This window comes from Anthonomus grandis, chromosome 8, assembly GCF_022605725.1.
Source record: "Anthonomus grandis grandis chromosome 8, icAntGran1.3, whole genome shotgun sequence".
Classification (NCBI taxonomy): Eukaryota; Metazoa; Arthropoda; class Insecta; order Coleoptera; family Curculionidae; genus Anthonomus; species Anthonomus grandis.
Window position 1 is genome coordinate 9,900,345 of NC_065553.1, and position 21,461 is coordinate 9,921,805.

Sequence of the window (21,461 nt, forward strand, 5' to 3'; positions counted from 1 at the left end):
TTACATTGATACACGAACCGCTAGAAACTTTTTGGAGCTGCACAATATACATGTATTGACATGGCCTGCACAATCTTCTGGCTTAAATCCTATCGATATTTAAAAAATATTCGATTTTGAAGAATTTTCGATATTTTACTTCTTTAAATTGTCATACATTATTAATCCCCCGGTATACCACGATAAATTTTTGTGTTTTTGTTCAGCTATTTCCAAAATGAATTCAGATGGAGTATTTAATTTCATCATCAGAGATCAGGATTTAGTTTCCAAATTTTCATTTAATTGTCTTTTAATACATTTGTCTCCTAAACCATTTTGATGTCTCTATTTGTAATTTTTTGTAATAAAATAACAAATATAATCATGTTTCTTACCGGGTCATCAGAGTCCCTATAATAATAGTCCCTATCAGGAAGCCCCAATCCAGATGGTGATATCCTAATGGCATTGGTATCAGGCACATAAGGATGAGGAGCGACATCGATTTTGAAAAATGGAGAAATACCATATTTAACGTGGAGTTGAGTTAGAATCGACCTACGGTCAAAATCCACATCGGTCCAATCACGAAGAATGTACCACCCGCCTAAAAAAATATATCAGTTTATTGATCAAAACAACAGAAAAATGCGTAAGAAAGTAAAAATATTACAAAAGAGCTGGCACAGAAAACCCCTTTGTTACGTACTTAACCCAAATATTTTCGGTTTTCTCTAATTCAATTGTTACACCTTCGCTAATTCTCTAAAAGTAACAATATCGATTTATTAAAAGTGACATGTGAAATGGTCCGCCTACACAAACAAGTTCGAAAGCAAAATTGCGTCCTCAGAAAAAAAAATTGATTAGCATAGATTGGTCCAATCTAGACCTAGACCGCGCCTTTATTACCTTCAGTTTTTCTAGCAGTGATATATGGGAACTTTTTAAGGAATAAGAAATTTCTTCTCGGAATTTCCGTACATATAAAGTTGGCAAATTATTTTAATGCATGCGTAAAACGTAACATTGAATTTCTCTTTTCATATAATGTTTGTTAAGGAAAGCACCGGCTGACATCGTTGACATCATCTTTGCGTTTAGTATTAGAAAATAAGGGCGTAGTCTTGTTATTTATGTGTTATGTCAATTGCGTTCATTTCTGTTATTACCTACTAATGATGATTAAGATAATTTCGTAAGCATTTTAGCTCTTTCACATGACGTCGTTTAGTTTTTTCTCTATAGATTATGTCAAACATATCATGGTCTCTTTGGGAGTTAATTTTTCGAATTGTTTATTCTGAAATTTTATCTAGATGGTTAGTGCCTTACTCTTTGTATCAAAAAATAACCTTTTTTCGGCAACTTTTCATGTTCAAGCTTTCTTTTCAATATACCCAGAAGATATCAAGATACTTTAATATAAAGTAAATTAAGTAAATTACGAATTACAACTGCATAAAAAGGGAATTTTATAACATTTTATGAATTCCTCCAGAAACCTGTTAAGAAGAAGGAAAATTATGCTTTTTCTATGCAATTAGGTAATAAATAACTTTTTCTAAAATCTTTTTCAGAAGATCCGGATAGTAACTAAGAAATTAAATGATGGTATACAAAAAAATTCAATTTTCAATCTTAGCCATCTCAGTTTGAGGTTTTAGAAATCCGGACAATTATTTAGAAATTAAATGACATAGAAAAGCGTTCGGAAAAAAGTGGAAGAAAAATATTTTTTGTAATGAATGAATACTTTCTATTCTATGCAAGTGTATAAACTATTCGATAAAAAAACACACAATTTTCAAAAGATCGGGACAATTATAAACTAAACGGTAATATAGAAAACAGTTGAAAAGATTAATTTTTCATGGGCTTTTTCTGGTACCTTAAAAGAAACAAGATTTCATTTTTGTCAATTAAAAATTCAAAATTTCAAAAAAACTACACGAAACTACTGCTAAATACTATAGCTAGCAAGTATTCGCTTATAAGTCGCTAACCAGCTACTGAAATCCTTAATCAATTACACCCATCACCCCAAACACTCCTCAGAATATTTAATTGTAAATTATTAACCTTGAAAGGAAAGTAAATATGAGTGTTTCTCTTCGGGCAATTCTCACCGCCAGTTTCAACACCACGGTCCGCGTCTGCATTTTGGGTATTTTTTTTCATTTTCGTATTCGACTCTCGTAATTTTTTTTTACATGCTTCATGTAGAATTTTGCAACGGCTTATGTCAGATCCCACTAATTGCGACTGCATATTCGGGTATCATACCCGAAATACGTGACTCTTTGTCGGTCCTCGCTTTAATTTAAGATCGAAAGTAAAATGTTTCTTCTTTTGTTATCGGTACTAAGGCGTTGGTGGGCCTAATATGGATCTCGTACAGGCCAAAACAAAATATTTTTCCTAAATATCTTTAATATGAATCAGAAAATACTAAGTACAAGACTAAATAAGATATAGTAGAAATATTTTTTTACCAAAGAAGCTTGAAATGTTAATTTTAAGAAGATTTCGTTATGGTGTTCGTAAGTTTGATCATATATGGCATCAAAAACATCTAAAAGAATCCAGTTGACTTACTATAAGAGAAAGGTACCAATTGCATATTTTCTGTGGTCTTTAAAGTCAGATAAACTCACGCCAGAGTACCTATACCGAAATCTTCACACTCCTTCTGATTTCCATGCTGAGGATTCGGTTCGGACTCGTCATGTTAGTCGATACTGTATACCAAAACATAACAATCAATTATTTAAAAGATGTTTCAGCTATTCAACAACTCAGGCATTCAATTTTCTGCCTTCTAGCATTACCAGAACTTCATCCTCATTCCGTTTCCGTCAAAGAACTGTGGATGGTTCTTACTATCCCTCTGTACCAGTAAATCGTTATCAGGAAAGTTAATCTAGTGATTATTAGACGAGTTAATCTAGTGATTATTAGTGATTATTTAGTCGCTATTAGATTATACTTTATAATTGTTTTGCATGCATATTACCTACCATTGACGTTGCATTAAACAAAGTTTTAATATTAATATATTAAGGTGGTTGTATGAGTAGCTCCAGCTGGATACTGCCACCCCATTTTTTTTTCAATTTTGCACTAGTTTTGTATAAATAAATAACGCCATTTTTCATTATTATTTACAGCTTTTATTATTTATCGTCATTAGTCGTGTTAAGTTCTAGTTTTTATGAAAAAAATAGTGACTGATCCCTCAAATTTTTAATTAAATAATTTTTAAGATAGTCTATTTTAAAAACTAAACCCATGAACAATAGTTTATAGTTCGGATATCTATAACTACCAGTTTTTAGCTTTATAATCTATAAGAAGCATGCACTTTAATTACTTAATTTATTTTTAAATTAACATGTTTTTCCTTTTTTATCATCAGGTATTTTTCATTTTTTTCTAGAATAATATAAAACTGATTTTAATTCTTGAAAAGAGCAGTAATTCCCTGTTACTCCCAAGTCCTCTATTGTATACATTTAATTGAATTTAATGTCAAATTTAGTTCTAGTTTCTCTTTAATCTAATCAAAACGTTGTTGGAAAAAAATCAATCAGAATCTTAGACTCGTTTCTAAAAATTGTTTTTATATTCATGTGATTCGCTTTTTGAAATTATATAACTAATGAAAACATGCTTGTTTTCATTTATGCAATACAAAAATTAATAGCTGAATCGTCCTCCTCACCGATGGCCTGTATCAAAAATTTCAATATTTTCGTATCACAATTCCCCATGTTGACGTTTTGAATTAACAACAATAGTTTCCGTTAAGATATTGCAACATTGTTGCCACATGATATAAGAAATAGAAGAACTCTTTCAATTTTAAATAATAACTTCACATTTATTTTAGATAGAAACTACTTGGAAATTTGTGATTTACAAAATAATAAAATAATTTTTTATGACTGTATTTGAAATGAACGTTTAATCAAAGATTATTGAATTTTATAGAATGAAATCTTCATAGAACGATTACGCATTGATGTGCTCAATATTTATTTTAGTGAAAAGTATTTTTAGGAGATACTTCATTTTACTGAGCATCTGTCAATAAAAATTAATATTTTTTAGCAGATTAGGCTGAAATAATTATATCGAACATTATAAAATGTTTAATATATTTGTTTTTAGTATAAACACAATCTATAGATCGAAATATTAGATTAAGTCAATCTAATTTGTTGTTCAACCTACAACGAATAATAATTTATTGGATTCTAAATTAATATATAGAAATGTATGAGCACATTAAGATATTTAGAGTATTTGTTGATTAATAACAACAGATATTCATTAGACTGATACATAATCATGACCTGGCAGTTTGAAATGGTCAAGATATGGCTAATTTATTTATGAAATATTTTCAGTCAGTTTATTCATCTAATTCCAATCAGATTCATGTACCAGATAGTATAATTAATTCCAACATGAGTGTTATTATTCGTCCATATCTATTACTGACGTTTTTAAAGCGAATAAGTATGCTGTCTAATAAGCTCGCTGCTGGCTCAGATGGTATTCCTAACTTTCTAGTAAAAAAATGTGTCAGTACTATTGCTATGACTGTTTATTTTGTTTAATGGCTCCTTAAAGGCATCCAAGTTCCTAGCTGCTTGGAAGGAGGACAACTGCATGGTTCATGTATTCAAAAATGGCCAAAGAGAAAACACTGAAAACTACGTAGCATTTGTATTATATCTGCAATACCCAAACTTTTTGACTGTCTTGTGATTGTCTTGTAAAAGATCGAGAACAAGAAACTTAGTTTGCTGTTAGTCTGATATAATTAGTCAATTGGAGAATCGTAATCAGACTGAAGCTTTATAACATATTTCTCCAAGGCATTTGATCGTGTTGATCATTAAATTCTTCTGGAGAAACTGATAATGATACGTTTTCATCCTAAGTTTGGTGAATGGATGTAGAACTATCTATCTGATCGAAATCAAAGGTGGCCATACACTATGAAATGACTAACAATCTCGTCGCAAAAATATGAGTAAAAAAATTAAAATTTGGCACGCATGTGTAACTTGTTAAAGACTTTAATAATAGTCATTCAAAAAATAGGGTTGCCATTTAAAAATAATCGATAACGTCATATCTCACATTTGAGACACCCTGTATATTTTTTTTACATTAAAATAAAGACAATTTAAAATACTAATCGACGTGTCCGAGCATATTTTCCGAAAAAAAGAACGCCTTTGATTTAGTGAGTTTAATCCAAGTTAGAGACTCGCACTGTATCTATATACAGGAAGGCCACACAGATTTCATTATACTCTTTGTAGAGTTGTAACTTATTCATATGTACTTTTATTTAAATTTTAAGAAAAATATTAAAAAAAATATATTTTTTGCATTAACTAAAATGCCGGGAGCCATAGGGAGCCGTGGCTACGAAGAACCATTTTTTAAACATAAGCATTAATGACATACTCTGTATACCTGTATATCTTAAATACTACATTTTTATATCATAATATTAGGGCGCAATATTTGCCATTGGTTGTGGCTCAAGACTTATTATGTCCATGAAATATTTCAATTTATAGTTTGCATTTATAATAAATACAGATATACTAATCATTCAATAACATTCGCTAGTTAACACTAAAATAATCTGTTAAAAATTATTCATTTTGATTGACAGATATTCGGTAAAATGGAAAGTATCCCATAAAAATGCTTTTCACTAAAATAAATATTGAACGTATGCCTGGAATCGTTTTATAAATATATAATTCTATAAAATGCACTAATTTCCGATTAAAACTATAAGGCACAATCTAAAATATTATTTATTTTTTAAAGTCCTTCGTAATTAAAACTATACATACAAATGTTTTGTTTCAAAATGTGCCAAAACTGAACAAAATTACGCCTATAAAAACAAAAGAAAAAAAATCAGTTACGTGGTAGTCTTCAAGGAGATGATTTTTTCGGAGAAATTTTCGGACATCGACATCTTCGTCTTTCACCTTTTCGCCTCAAGGGAAGTACGCCCGGTGCGTCTTGGCGGACCTCCACACGTTGCGGATCTGTATCAACGTGATCATCCATCGAAAGTGGTTTTGGTTGGGGGCCATCGATATATAGTTTCGGCCAGAGTTTAGATAATTTCACGTAAAAATTAAATCATACCGAACTAGTAAATATAGAAAATTGATACTTTTGTATGATTTTTATATACTTTTTAAGTACGTCAATAAAATTGGAGATGGATACGAACATGGAAAAATAGAAAAATAAAATGCAGAACAAATTGAAAAAATAAATTTAAAAAAATATAATTTTTCTATTTACATGCAACCAAAGATAACCCAGCTAAGTATTATGTGAATTATTTCCCGTAACCTCAATTTATAAGTTTGCTTAATTTTTGCTTTTGCTGAATATAGATAGGTCAAAAAAAAGTGCTTCAGACGATCAATTATATATTTTGTCGACGTTTCGATCTTTCAGAACTCTAAAAGATATATAAAAAACAATTAAAATCATTGAACCAATTTTATACAATTAAAATCATATTGAATGAAATTAATTATTTTGAAAAAGTGGTTATAAACTTAACAAAAATAAAAAAAAACACTCAACACAAATTTTAAACCTTCCAAATTTAAAAAACCATAAGGTCACAATAGATAACATTAGGAAGATTATATCAAAAACGAAAAACTGCATATACATTTCTATATATTGTAGATAGTCCTCGTTAATAATAATAATAACTGTAATATCATAATTAATAAAAGAAATTCATAGGTTCTTCCGTGCTCTAGAGTTTTTTTAATGTTAATTCTTTTTCCCTTTTTTTTGCTACAGCCATCTATGTTGGAAAATGAGTTTGGACAATAGCTGTGAAGCAAAGCTCGATAAGTTTTGTTGTTATAAATTTTTTGGATAAATATACCTAAGGACTCACATAGTGGAAGATTTTAAGCTACGTACAAGGAGTTCTTAGTTTTTTCATTTTGTTTTTTCCACATTTATGTTGCTAATAATGCTGAAATAAGCATTATTGAGATTGTCAACATCCTTTTTTTATTAATACTACTTAGGTATTTGTTAATTTCAACCAGTTCACTTAAAAGTCTCTTTTTACAAGTGTGCTGCCTAGATAGAATTTCTGTTTTTTCAAAATCAATTGGATGTTAAAAATTTTCAAAGTGCGCAGCAAGAGCAGTTTTTGAATTACTGTTAATAAGTACCTGAGGTTTTGTACTTCTTTTATTTTCAGAAATTCTAGCTTTTAAATATCTTGACGTTTGACCGATTAAACACCATCGCATTCACAAGATGAAATTTTATAGATTGCATTACTTTGGTGTCTTTGTTTTTAATTTTGAAAAGAACCGTTTGGTAGTGTTTTCATTCTTAAAAGTAATATTGATATTATCGTCATTAAGTTCTCTTTCAATCTTTTCAGAGAGATTACTGACAGGCTATTTTACAAAATATTTTATTAACTCATTTATGTGGATAGTCATTATTTAAAACAAAGTTTTTTTTTATTTTAAGAAGATTCTTTCTGTGATTGTCTATATGAGATAGTTGTAGTGCTATAATGTTATTTTTTGCTTGAAAGTTTAAAAATCTTTCTGAGAATGTTGGTTTTTGGTACCAATCTGTTTTTATTATATTTTGGTCAGTTCTAATAAATAAAATGTCAAGCACAAGGATTGAGTTGTTAGACTCCATTTTGATCGTAAATTGCAGTTGAATGAAAGCTATTAAATGTGTTAAGAAGAACACCAATTTGGTCAGCATTCACGCTAATAGTAATGTCATCGACGCATCGTTGGAAAAATGGTAATTGATTAATGCATATTTTTTGAAGTTCACTCATAATGAGGTCGGAGCAAATAGGTGATAAACAATTAGCCATACCTAATCCAAAGACTTGTTGGCAAAATTGTCCATTAAAATTAAAATTAAAGGAATTATTTTGAAATGCGAAATTTAAGAGGTTTTGCAAAGATAATGTATATCAGTCTTTTATTTGATCCCACTTTCTCGTTCAAATTGCAATGACAGTATGTTGGAATATTTGTAAACAGGAAAATAACATCCATTATACTAAGACATAGTTTGGTGATAATTGAAAATCTTGTATAATAATAATCTCTATCAAAGGCACCATCAAATAAATTGACTAAAAACTCTGTTAAATGATAAGTTGGGGAACCAATAAAGCTTAGTATGGATCTCGATGGAACATTGTCCTTGTGAGTTTTTGGTAAGCAATACAGTTTTCGAAAAATGCTATTAATACAATTATGCTTTTTCCCTCTTCTTTTTTTTAGACCTGATATGATGACAAAATAAGTCTTTTGTTCATTTTATTCTGTATAGAGACCGTATCGCCTGAAGCAGTTTTTTGACCCCAGTATAGCGTGAGCAATATTAAGAAAAAGTTAATTCAAGCAAGATGAAAACAATAAAAAATGTACCAAAAGTATTTAGAATAATTATTTTCCAAAACATAAAAAAAACTAAAAATATCAATGTTCATGAAAAAAATCACATTTCATTTTTGACAGTGATATTCTTCAAGCAACAACACGAGGCATTTAGGCAGAATAATTCTTGGCATTGCTAAATGCCAAACAAAATACATTTGACAAAACTTGTATTAATTGCGTTCATGTGATTCCACACCCAAAAATAATTTAGTATTCGCAATCTTCGACCGTTAATTATCATACATATCTTAAAAACATAAATTACATGGTATCGCTCTCGAGTCATATTTCGATTGCGTAGCATCCGTATAAACCGCTCGGTACCACCGGGCGTCATCAGCGACGACTCCGGGGGGGTCAGTGGGGGCACCGGACCATCCACTTCAAATAAAACCAGGGGCCCAAGCCGAATTAGATCAAAACTTCCGGGTTTTTTGTATCACTAACAACTGGCCTACCGGCTCGTACCGGTCCAATAAAGAACATTTTCAAAATGAGAAAATTTTTGGTAAGTATCTTATAAGCGCAAAATGTGATTTCCTTTGTGAATAGTGAAGTGTTAAAGGGCAGCTGTTAATTTAATATAGTGCAAGGTTTAAATTTAAGTAAAGTAATAGCGAGTCATCTGTAAGTATTTTTAAATAAATAAACATAAAAGATTTTCAAGTGAGAAATTCTTTTTCCAGTTTGAGCATGCTAATTTCACAAAATATGAGACATTCATTTTCTTAGTCTTAATTAAGGCTTGTTAATCAAAGTTCCAAGGTAAGTAATGCAGCTCACTCGTTCTAGCAGTTTTTGGGTGATTATAAGCTGACAGTTATTAATGCTGTCTTGGCTTATAATAATAAGTTTTATCTTTTTAATATTAATGTCCAACTCTCTATGCTCTCGGCAAACTCGACCATATCGTTTGCATAAAGAATATTGTTCTTTTTTTCTCCATTCAGTGATATTAAATATTGAACAATTATCGGGAGAAAATGTAGCCTCGCCTTCCATCTGTCAACATCTTCGTTTCCTCTATTGTCTTATTTGCGATTCTGTCAAAAGCTGATTGATTCCAGTACAGGTTGAATATAATGTTGATGTACCTTCCATCCAAGCCTACATTTTCAGAATTTCTACCATTTTTCGAGGTTTTACTATATCAAAAGCCTTCTGGTAGTCAACCAAACAGGCAAACGGACAACAAAACGTGTTCCTACAGCATTTCTGGAGTCAAACTATATAGGTGCTATTTCTCTTCACTGATCCTGTAGGCTCTTCTGTGTATGATTTTCAGAAAAAGTTTCAATAGATGGCTCATCACACTTATTGTTCTAAAATCTTTACACTTTTTAGCACCTGATTTTTTATTAATTTTACATCAGGTGCTAAACGGAGTCTACTTCGATGTGAGCCACTTGTGCGTAATCTTACCATAACTATATAAAGGGTTTTCCAATAAGAGGTGTTATTTTGATACTCAAAAAAAATGCAATTTTTTAAGATAAATATTCGCATATTTATTACATTATAAAGTGGAAGGTATGCCGTTAATAATGAAAAATAACATCAGCGAAATGACCACCACGCCTACAGTACCATATTATCCTTTTCATGAATTTTTCCATAACCAAATCGCAAAGTGGCTACTCTCTAAATGTCCACAATGATAGCCTCACGAATTCCATCTTTGAGGTTTTGAATCGACGCTGGACTGTTGGCGTAGACCATCTCTTTCACGCGGTCCCAAAGGAATAAGTCGCAAGGTGTTAAATCACAAGATCTCGGTCGCCAATTGTGATCATCTCTTTAAAAGATAACACGGTCCAGAAACTTTTCTCGTAAAAGATCAATAGATTCGTTGCATGTGTGGCACGTAGCGCCGTCTTGTTGACAATAAACGTTGTCCAGATCAATACCATCCTATTTCGGTCCTATTAATTATATCTCGATAGCGGCATCCATTCATAGTAACTGTTGATCCAGCTTCATTTTCGAAAAAGTAAGGTCCTACGACCTCGCCGGACCATAAACCGCACCAAATAGTCACATGTTGGGGATAGAGAGGATTTTTAACAATAACCCTTGGGTTTTCCAAGCCTCAGATGCGACACCTTTGATCGTTGACGAAGCCACCGAAGTGGAAATGGGCCTCATTAGTCAAGATGATTTTTCGATGGAATTCCGGATCATTTTCATGCATTTCAAGGACCTAATCAAGAAAGACACAAGTGTAATGCCTAATTCCAAATAACGACGAGGAATGGACAAACCTGGGTTTTATTCAACACTTTCGGCTACAGCAGCAATATTCTCGGATGTTCTTGAGCGACGTGCACAGGCTTTATTCGTTACATCACTAAATTGTCCCAACCGCTCGAATTTTTCCACCAATTTTTGTACTGCGCTCCGATAAGGTGCTTCACGACGACACAAAAATGTTCAAGTTTTACGAACCGTCTCTACCAAATTTTCACCATTTTTAAGATGAATTTTAACAATTTCAATGTATTGTTGAAACGTGTAGGTATCGTTCCATGGTCTTTAAGGGCGCAGTTTCTACTTGTCAAATGTCAAACAAAAACTTCAAAAGTGACATCTACCGAAAAGGCGCGCAACTCAAAATAACACCTCTTATTCGAAAACTCTTTATCTTAATAAAAACACCTCATGCTGTCTTCGTCACAAAATTTCAGTCAACTCAAGAAGTGTATCATCGGATCCCGGGGATTTTCCTTCCGTCATGGATTCTATATGACTTATGGGATCTAATAACTTAATATTTAGAGCTTTCGTTCGTTATCAGTTTTTATTTCGCATCAATACTTCGTGACAAAAACGAATAATTCCTTCGAAAGTAGGTAATAATTGCAAACAATCCTACCAGATGTCACTTCCACTAACCCTAATGAAGTTATATAACTCTTTCCAGATTATCTCCGCCTTAGTAGCACTATCAAACGCCCGGCCAGAACCACCATCCGCCGGCTACAGTTACCCAGTACCTTCAGGGCCAACCCTCTCCCTCCCAGGACCTAGTATTGGTGGCTCCCATGGCATATCAAGCATCAGTTTGGGCACCGGAAGTTCTAGCGGCGGTCATGACATTAGCCACATTAGCCTTACCACATCTGGAGGCGGCGGCAGCTACGGAGGCAGCAGCCTAAGCTTAGGAGGGCACAGCAGCAGCCTTAGTCTAGGAGGCCACGGCAGCAGCCTTAGCTTAGGAGGCCACGGCAGCAGCCTTAGCTTAGGAGGACACGGCAGCAGTCTCGGTGGTTTAGGAGGCCACGGAAGCAGCCTTGGTAGTTTGACAAGCCACGGAAGCGGTCACGGAAGCTCTTTTGCCAGCTCAGGAGGATTTAGCAGTAGTAGTTTCAGTTCCGGTAGTCACGGTAGCGGATCACTGCTGTCTGCGGGAGGATTAGGTTCTTTTGGAGGCTCCTCGCTGCTTTCTGGTGGACACGGATCGTCCTTCGGGTCCGGTAGTTCATTTGGAGGTTCCAGTTCATCATTAAGTGGATCTAGTGGCTCATTTGGTGCATCTAGCGGCTCATTTGGAGGCTTTGGGGGTTCCTCATCCCTCGGGGGTGGGTCTACCCTAGTCCAAAAGCACATCTACGTGCACGTACCACCACCAGAACCAGAAGACTTAAGACCACAACGTGTTATTCCCGTAGCTCCCGCTCAGAAGCACTACAAGATCATTTTCATTAAAGCTCCATCTGCACCCTCACCAACCGTCCCAGCTATTCCTTTGCAACCTCAACACGAAGAGAAGACTTTGGTCTACGTACTCGTCAAGAAACCTGAGGAAGCACCAGAACTATCTATTCCCGCTCCAGTGCCTACGCAACCAAGTAAACCAGAAGTATACTTCATCCGTTATAAGACTCAAAAAGAACATTCTGCTGCTGGTATTAGTGGTGGTGCCTCTCTCTCATCTGGCTCGAGTTTCTCAGGTGCCTCTCTATCGAGCGCCTCTCTAGGTGGTGCGTCTCTATCAGGTGCGTCCCTAGGAGGTGCTATTGATGACAGTTCACTAGCTTTGGCTTCTGGTGGTATTAGCGGAGGATCTCTATCTGGAGGCTTAGGATCATTCTCTTCATCTCATGGATCTAGTTCCAGTAGCTCTTTTGTATCATCTGGCTCCTCGTCTGGTGGTAGCGGTTTGAGCACCTCCTACGGACCCCCCGGACACGTGCCCGGGCCCTATTAATTTTTTTTAGTAAAATGTGATGTCGGAGTTTGTCTATGGACGTAAAATTTTTTGTGGCTGACAAAAAGACTTTCTTTTATGCTTAAGTGATATTGTAGTGATACTTAAGGGCTCATTGATGTAAATAATGCCATTGTAGCTTAGGATTATCATTACTGATACATACATATTAGTCATTTCTTGAATCGTAATCATAATTTATTTAGTAAGTAAACGGTGACAAATATAGTTTATAAGAAATAAATTATTTTTTCTATATATAAATTTGTTTAATTTAGAAATTAACCAACAAAACGTTTATTAAACATTATAAGATTTTTAGTTAAACAAACAGGATATAAACGCCGTAAAAGAGTGGCTTAAAGGGATTGACTATAAAACCATAATTCAAAGCCAAAATGTTTATTTAAAAATAGAAAGAGTTTGATGGCTCTTTTATATTATACAAAACAAACGCTCCCTCTTTTGAATCGATACAAATATAGACCACTTAAGATAACAATAAAAATGATCCAAGCACCTTTATTTTTGAAATAGATCGAATTAATCAGAACAATATATGAAATATGGGATATAATGAATTTGCCGTCACAACTAAAGTATTTGGTTTATTTTAGAATATTATTATTCAATATTCTAGGACGTGAGGTTTGCATTTTACAAATATAAACATTACAAATGGACTGGGAAAGCTTTTTATTTGAAAAATACGGATAACACGAATAGATTAAAAATAGATATAGAATATAGATCTATTAGATGATAGATCCTAAATACTATAAACATGATTTATTATTGGTTTGAGACTTTCACTGTTACACTTAACAACTCCATAAAACCTATATGAGGAGATCAGATTTAGGAAAAAAGGAAAAAAAATGTGTCAAAACTATAAACGTGTAATAAAAATTATCCTGAATTGACCTTCTCAGATTCAACCGAAATATTCGTAAAGTCTTGTCCATCTGGTGCCTTTTTTTTCTTAAAATGTTCAATTTGAAGGCACCAATTCAGCGGAAAGAAATTTAAAAAAAAGGATGAAAACTGGGGTCGCATTTAGATCAATGTGTCTAAGCTGCCATATCCTTAAGGTAATCATCATCCTTCAAATCTTTTTCGACATCAGGTTGAAGGCGATTAACAAGAGTTATGTTGTGTTTCATATGCCCTTTTCTAGATTCTGAATAAAGCAGTGTTTATTTAGTTTTTTCTCCTTATGAAAAAGCGTAATTGTTTAAATTCAAACTGTGTAAATTCGTGATAATGGAAATAGTTCTCTCTTGCAACTGTCTCTATTTCTGAACGCAAAACAGGATTTCTGCGCTGTTAGCATTCTTTTTAGCTGTAGCTCGTTAGCTTTTCTTCTAGCTGTAATATTTTAATGCTGATTCTGAGAATAGTGAAACCTCTTATTCAGAAATAATCATAATCATTCATAGTCACATAATCATTCATCTATTGTCGGAAACTTTTATAGGAAAATATTAAAGTTGAAAAGGCCTTAAACCATGCGAAAGTCTTCTGCAATATCTCGATGTTTCGGCAAACACAAACTTTAGGTTATATACTTACCTTTTATTCTGCTAACTTGATGATGGAAAAAAAATACACTTTTTAAATATTATGGCAGTATATTATACAACGTAATCAAAAAATGCAGTCTAATAATTTAATTACTTTTATAAATTAATTACTAATAATCAAGCTAAGTGCCGTTTTCCTAATTTGCGTAACAAACAAAAAAGCTACAAGACATTAAGATACACGATTATAAAAGATATCAGGCTCCCGCATCTAAGTAATTTACTAATTGTTATTAGTTTATTGATAGATATAAAACTACCCAGCCATAAAAAAATCATAAATTGTTTCATCAGGGGCCATTAAAAAAATCATACAATCTGATATATACCAGTATTGTATCTAGGAATATCTGTTTAATTAACACTAATCAGGAAGCGATATGAAAAGTTTTTAATGTATAAGTGCATTAAAATTACATGAAATTTGTCTTGGGCAGGATTATGAGGTATTTTAGGATCCAAATACATAACCAATAATTTTATTAAATGGCATATTATTGGTACTAGTGTATTCAATGGTATTGTATTTGCCTAAAGCATTAACCAATAAGAATTCTTTTCTAATGTTAAGAAAATAAAAAATTCTAAGTATTGACAGTTAGTATTCAAATCAATCATACTTGTCACTCCTGATAATGATTTCTAGGTATGATTATGATAACTTAGGTATATGATGTGATGTTAGGTGATGATAGTTTAGATGGAACGTTTTTAAATACTGGAAAGTTGGTTAACCACGTTCAGCAAACTAGTTCTATACTAGTTATATCAGGTAAATATGAAGGCCCAATATCAACTGCTCAAAAAAATATGGTGTAATCGGAATTGGAAATGCCGTCAGAGGTTAGATCTATTCACTAATTCGTTATTTGTTATTCGTTATTGATCCAAGGTTACCTTAACTGCGTATTTTTCTATATATACATAGTTGCATGGTGCTTTTTCACCTCTGGTTTTAAAAAGTGTGTCCACATTAAATCACATTACAGATACCCTAAACGCAAAAATGATGTTTGGCCTTTAGGTGCCCCTACCAAAGTTTACAGAATAAAATATTTTATTCTTAACTTTGCCACTAATATTGAAAAACCATAAAATTGTTATATTTAGAAGCAACAAAAGGCTGTTGAAACTTTGACTTATTGTAACACTAAAGGTTCTTTTAGTTATTTAATAATAAATATATCAAACACTTAGACCTGAAAACTATAGACCTGAAGTATTTTACCAGTAACCTTTTTTTCAGTTTGCTCAAAAAATTTTTAATAATAGGCAGAATCTTTTATAAGACCTATTTTCATAAGACTGCGTTACCAAATTGAAAAAAAAATATATTTAGGAATATGAAATTTAATCCTGTTTACATTTAAAAAATGCTATTATAAAAAATAAGTACTGCATAAGCAAAATATCAATTTATTTAATTTCATAAGGTAAAAATGTCACCCTGAAAAATGCTTCTTCATGAAATTATAGCAGTCCGTCTCTGTACTGATTTTATTCAGATATTTACCTAAGAAAGAAAACCGACATGTCCATCCAACATAGGTACACAAAAAGATACAAGTTTACACGCACTAAGCAAACAAAAAACCGTCGTAAAAATATGACACGAAAATATTATTATAAGACAAAACGAATTTGCCCAATTCTGGTTTTATAATATTTGTTTTTGGGAAGAATTTTCTTGTAGATTTGGCTTTCTCTAGGGTTTATATAAATTTGTAGATGATATATTCAGATTAGTTCAGGTTTGACGTTTAGTTAAAAGTGATTTGAAAATGGTGACGACAATTTATTTAATAGTACGTAAATTAACTATGTTAATAAAACTCTGACTAATGTTCTTCATAAAATTGTTTTTTAACGATCAAATATGTGTGCATTTTAGTGTATTTCTTCTCTGATCGTATCAGAAATCACTGCAAGGCCAGAGGCAGCCTTGCCATACTTCTATAACAATCCCACAGACTTAAGAGCCAACAATGTTCCGAACTTCGGTAATTTTCAACCATCGGCTGCTGTAAGTCAACATTACCTGCCATCGGAAAACTTTAAAAGTCAACAACAAACTTTCAGCAATGTACCTATAGACTCATATGGTGTTCCAGTGGCCAGTACTTTTGGACAGTTACAAAGTACTAATATCTTACCGAATAGGTAAGTTAATAGTATTAATTCCCTTCCTTAAGACCTTTCATTGCTTATTCGTTTAATATTTTTTTATTTTGTTTCAAAGATTCAAAGTCAAAACATAGTTGAGGAAATTAAACAGCGTGTGAGACATTACTTACATTTTATTTAAAAATCCTGAAAAAAAAATTATTTAACCAAAAAAAATCAACGCTTCGTTAATTTCTGCAAATCCATCAGGGCAAGAATTTATTATAATTGTGTTGTCTCTAGAATAACAAATAATATAAAATTATGTGTGATCATTTGATAAAAGATACTCTAATAATCAACCGCAAGAAACAAGCCGAAGAAATAGCCGAAAAGATCTAATCGCACAACTTTGTAATCCCATGCAAAATATGGACATTAAGCTAGAGATATTAAAGATGTGAATAACTTTTTCTAAAATTTTTCATAAATAAAATTTCAAATTTTTCATAGATGCTAAATAAAATGCATGAATGAAAACCTTCATGCAATACTTTCAAAAACGGAATAAAATAAATAAATTAGGCCTTCATTTTATACTCGGCGAAAGTCAAAGTCAAAAATCATTTATTGTGTTAGATACTAGAAACATAGCATAGACACATGAAACACAATCTTTCCCTTATGTTTTCTATATTTACCTTACAACTATTTAGGCTTCCACGTTATAACAATAGATATTAAAAAGAAAATTTCTTTCATTTAAGAAATTATGGTACTCCAGATCTGCATCTCTCTGGCCAATCACCCGTTGGTGCAATCAGAAATCAGCCAACGCCATTGGTAAATGTACAGAAACATATCTACGTTCACGTACCACCACCAGATGTTGAAGAGGAAAGAATTCAGAGAGTAAGTACAGTTCAAACTTAAATAATACTATGAAGAAACAAGCTAAATGAGATAAGTTAGATATTAATAAAGAGGACTATTTGGAAAGTGTATTATTTTTTAGAATCATTTAGTTATACATACATTGTATAATAAAATCGTTTAAAAGAGTAATTTTATGAAAATCAATGGTATGAGCCAATGGTATTAAGAGTTTATCCAGAAAACGCATCTCTTAGTTGGTCGTATGGATATGAAACAAGTTGAAGTTTCAGAATATGTGGTTCGGAAAATTAAAGCAGAAACAAAGAACAATATATTATTTTAATAGTATTAATACATTGCAATTTCTTAAGAAAGTCCTTAGAGAAGAGGACGTCTTCTTTTTCTTCAAGTAAAATCTGTATTGTTGTGACGAATTCATAATGAGTTACTTATTATATTGGGTATTACGTCACTTATAGCAAAAATCAATATAAAAATTTTTATCTCACATGCTCAACAATTGAAAAGAAGAAGAAAATTGACTTATTCACGTATTTAAAAGAAATATGAACTTAAATCTGTAACGATACCGTTCGATATACTTAATTTAATTTAAGTTCAATAAGTTTTAAATACAATAATTTACTTGAGGTATAATAGATTTTTTATATACCTAGGAGCTGAGGTTCAATCTATTAATCTTAACATTTAATTGTAATATTCATAACAAAGTTAGGTAGGATACTGAAAAGAAGAAACGAGCTCAGAGATTAATAAATTGAACCTCAGCTCCTAGGTATATAAAAAATCTATTATACCTCAAGTAAATTATTGTGCTTAAAACTTATTGAACTTAAATGAAATTAAGTATATCGAACGGTATCGTTACAGATTTAAGTTCATATTTCTTTTAAATACGTGAATAAGTCGTAGCATATGACGTAGATTCCAAATTTCCATAAGAATATAATGAACGATAATCGACTGTTTAATTCTACGATTTATCATTTAGATTGCTGTTTTCACATTTTTTCACTATGAGAGATAGTAGTAATGAATATAGTAAGTTTTCCATGCATATTATGGCAAAAATTATAATATGTAAATTCTGGAAATAAACGTATTATTAATATTATTATTATTAATATTATTATTATATATGTCTTGGAAATTTCTTCAAGCGGTTTTTTTTTAAATTACATTTTACATTTTAATACATTATGAGGGAGCCATTTTATTTGATGCTTTGCATAGAATTAAAGAATATGTTTAAATAAATAAAATATTTTTCGTGCATATAAAAAAAATTATGATTAAGGTTGTAATTTTAGATAAAGTTAATTTATTTGACCGTCTGTACTATGAAAATGAGATGTTTCCAAACCTTTTGAAATTACAATTTCGTCAAGTCATCGTGGAGATATATTAATAACTACATTAAATTTTGGTAAATTTTTAACTTATTATTGTTTGGTTAATTGAACTGAATAATATACTGGTAATATGTTATAGATAACTCGTTTTTTTTGTTGTTAAATTTTTGAAATGGCAGTATGATTAATATTCTATGTATTATGTTAAAACTTAAAAACCTATCCTAGACGGATCCGTAATAACTTGCAAGATATTAATTATTTCTTGGAAAATAGACCATTACAAATTATATATATTTTCCATTCTTTTAGGGCTATATAGGAAATAAAAATGTTATTAGTGTAATGTCTGAAAAAAATATAAAACTGTATAATATTGCAAAAGCACAAGACTTAAGATATTAACTAATAAAATGCCTAATATCTACATTAGGCTGATATATAATGCAATAAAAAGATATAAGTAATTTGGTCAAAGATAATTTGTCAAAAAATATAGAAAAAATAAGCAATATACTTAAAACGAATACAGATAATGGAAGGTATGACAGGTACACAGAAATATCATTAAAAAAAATATATAGGTTGTTCTATTTAAAATAATAATGCCTTTAATGACCGTTAAAACTCTTTAGAAATGGTTTGGTAACGTAACCAAATTTCAATTTGATCGACAGTTATATATTTATTACCAGCCTCCAGATATCAATATGACTTGTACGTAAATTCATGCTTTAAAAACAAACTCAAGAAATAAAACATAATTATTTATACCCTTATTACAGTATAGTTTTAATTCAAAATAATTTTATAACATTTGTGCTGATTTTGTCTGATTTATTTATTTTCAGATTTTTTGACACCCTAAATGTCTATTATCAAATATGCTAATATCTATGCAGAACATGAATAAAATCTTCTGTTTCTATTGAAATGAGCTACACGAATGAAAATCCCAAAAAAAAATACTAAAAACGCTTATATTTATTTTTTGTTTTAGCTTCAACAACAAAATTTAAGACAAAAACACTACAAAATTATCTTCGTCAAAGTGCCTTCATACCCGTCTACAGCCCAATACCTAGCGCAACAACAAGCTCTTCAAGAAGAAAAAACCCTGATCTACGTCCTCGTAAAAAAACCGGAAGATTTAGAAGAAATTAGGGCCAACCAGATTTCAAGCACACCAGTGAACAAACCGGAAGTCTATTTTATCAAATACCGGGCAAAGGCTCAACAAAACAGAGGACAAATCAGTGAAAATCAAGGAAATACTTTTCAGAAGCAAAGCGACGACTCTGTGGTGGTTGACAGTGCCGATAAAGGGCAACAGACCAATTTCCTTGGTCAAGGAGGGGGATATAATTACAACAGACCATCTGCAATACTAAAATAGTATTAATCACACACATTATTATTTTATTATCATTATCTCTAAGACTCTGTATTAGTCTTCAGTTTATTTTTGTATGTATATTTTATTTTTTTATTAAATACATCTAGCATATGTGTATATAAAATGTATAAACTAATTTCAGATCACACAGTTTATATAGCGTACACATAAACACCAATTTTACAAAACTCTCGAAATAGAAGCACTCCGACAATAAAACATATTGCATTTCATATTTATCGGGTTATTAGTGCTCCGGTTTATTTATAAAAAATCAAAAACCAAATGGATCATATCTCGATTAGTTTGAAAGCTTTCCCGAAATAAACTGATGTGTGTAGAATGCGCTGGGGCACTTGGATTTCACTAGAGCTTGAATTTTCTTCGATACATTTAAGAGTTTACTTACCACTATTATAAGGTTTAGTATAATTAAATTATCTGAGTTATTCTTGATCAACTAATCAAGACGAAGCACCTTACTGATAATGAAAAGATCATAGTTTTCAACTAAATATTTGTCAAAAAATTCATACTGCAAATTACAAGGGAAAATTTATTATTAATTATTAAGTTAGAATCTGGACCTTAATTCAGAAATTTTTTGCCTACTACATTAGATAATGTATAAACAACGTATTCTGTAAGAAGGTTTTTAATAGTATAAAGTATTGAGAAGAAAATAATAATTGCAGGTTGAACTAAGTTAGTAATGAATAACTAGTATGATTGTATTCCTAGACTTGACTAAGAGAATATTCGCATGAGCTTTTCTCATTTTCAATCAGTGTCAAATTGATGTTAGTTAGACATATCAAATCACGAATTTTTGATAATTAATTGAAATTTTATTTGAAAAAAAATACTAAATTATTTATGCCGAATTTTAAATTTTGTTTACTATACAATTTATTCTGAGGTTGTTACCTTAAGTAAAATCACTTATTTTTGCTAACATATTGCCAATCTAATTAAATAAAAACTATTATTTTTTGGATTTCGAATGTAATTTTCCATATTATTTATTCTATTAGTGAAGTTTAGAGTTTAATTGCTATTTTTGATCTTGCAGAACTATCTTTATCTCTGAATTTTATATTTAATAAGTAACAAAATTCGGTTAGGAGTAACTTTTATTAAAACAATATAAGAACTTTAAAATGTCCAAGTAAAAAAACACGTGCTGGAACATACGTATGTTTTCGATATGACTGACTAAAATCAGTCCTTTTAGTTAAGAGAGTTTCATCAATAAATTCAATTTAGTTCAGTAAAACTGTTTTACTGAAGGCTTCCTCGTCACGTGGTATTTTCATACTTCAGAAACTAACTAAACTTAACCTGGAAGAAATCTTGTCTGCAAAATATTCTCTCCAGAAATGTTCTCTCTATATCACACCAAAATAGACATAAAAATATTGTTTCTAA

At 31.4% G+C, this 21,461-nt stretch overlaps 4 protein-coding genes across 4 annotated transcripts in view; 2 read left to right on the forward strand and 2 right to left on the reverse strand.

Moving 5' to 3' along the window:
- LOC126739087 (protein gone early) overlaps positions 1-21,461 on the reverse strand; it is a 54,960-nt gene that overhangs the window by 13,180 nt on the left and 20,319 nt on the right. Inside the window, exon 5 of the mRNA XM_050444602.1 lies at positions 378-589. Within this exon, the coding sequence (XP_050300559.1) occupies positions 378-589 (212 nt within the window). The remainder of the gene's footprint in view (positions 1-377; positions 590-21,461) is intronic.
- The window catches only part of LOC126739100 (uncharacterized), a 232,541-nt gene continuing 212,579 nt past the window's right edge, over positions 1,500-21,461 (reverse strand). Inside the window, exon 7 of the transcript XR_007661550.1 lies at positions 1,500-1,510. The gene's annotated coding sequence lies outside the window, so the exon portion shown is untranslated. The remainder of the gene's footprint in view (positions 1,511-21,461) is intronic.
- LOC126739095 (corneodesmosin-like) lies at positions 8,840-12,966 on the forward strand. Its single transcript, XM_050444617.1, has 2 exons — positions 8,840-9,003; positions 11,416-12,966. The coding sequence occupies exons 1-2, from the start codon at positions 8,989-8,991 to the stop codon at positions 12,700-12,702; spliced, it is 1,302 nt and encodes a 433-aa protein (XP_050300574.1). The 5' UTR covers positions 8,840-8,988; the 3' UTR covers positions 12,703-12,966.
- On the forward strand, positions 15,968-20,144 carry LOC126739103 (uncharacterized). The gene is made up of 4 exons (XM_050444632.1): positions 15,968-16,090; positions 16,177-16,445; positions 17,156-17,300; positions 19,638-20,144. The coding sequence occupies exons 1-4, from the start codon at positions 16,067-16,069 to the stop codon at positions 20,031-20,033; spliced, it is 834 nt and encodes a 277-aa protein (XP_050300589.1). The 5' UTR covers positions 15,968-16,066; the 3' UTR covers positions 20,034-20,144.

Bases quoted from the DNA above. Each gene is read 5' to 3' on its own strand.
- LOC126739103 (XM_050444632.1), top strand. From the start codon at position 16,067: ATGGTGACGACAATTTATTTAATA. The intron at 16,091-16,176 runs GTACGTAAATTA...TGTGCATTTTAG, and splicing joins TGACGACAATTTATTTAATA to TGTATTTCTTCTCTGATCGT. The intron at 17,301-19,637 runs GTAAGTACAGTT...TTTTTGTTTTAG, and splicing joins AAGAGGAAAGAATTCAGAGA to CTTCAACAACAAAATTTAAG.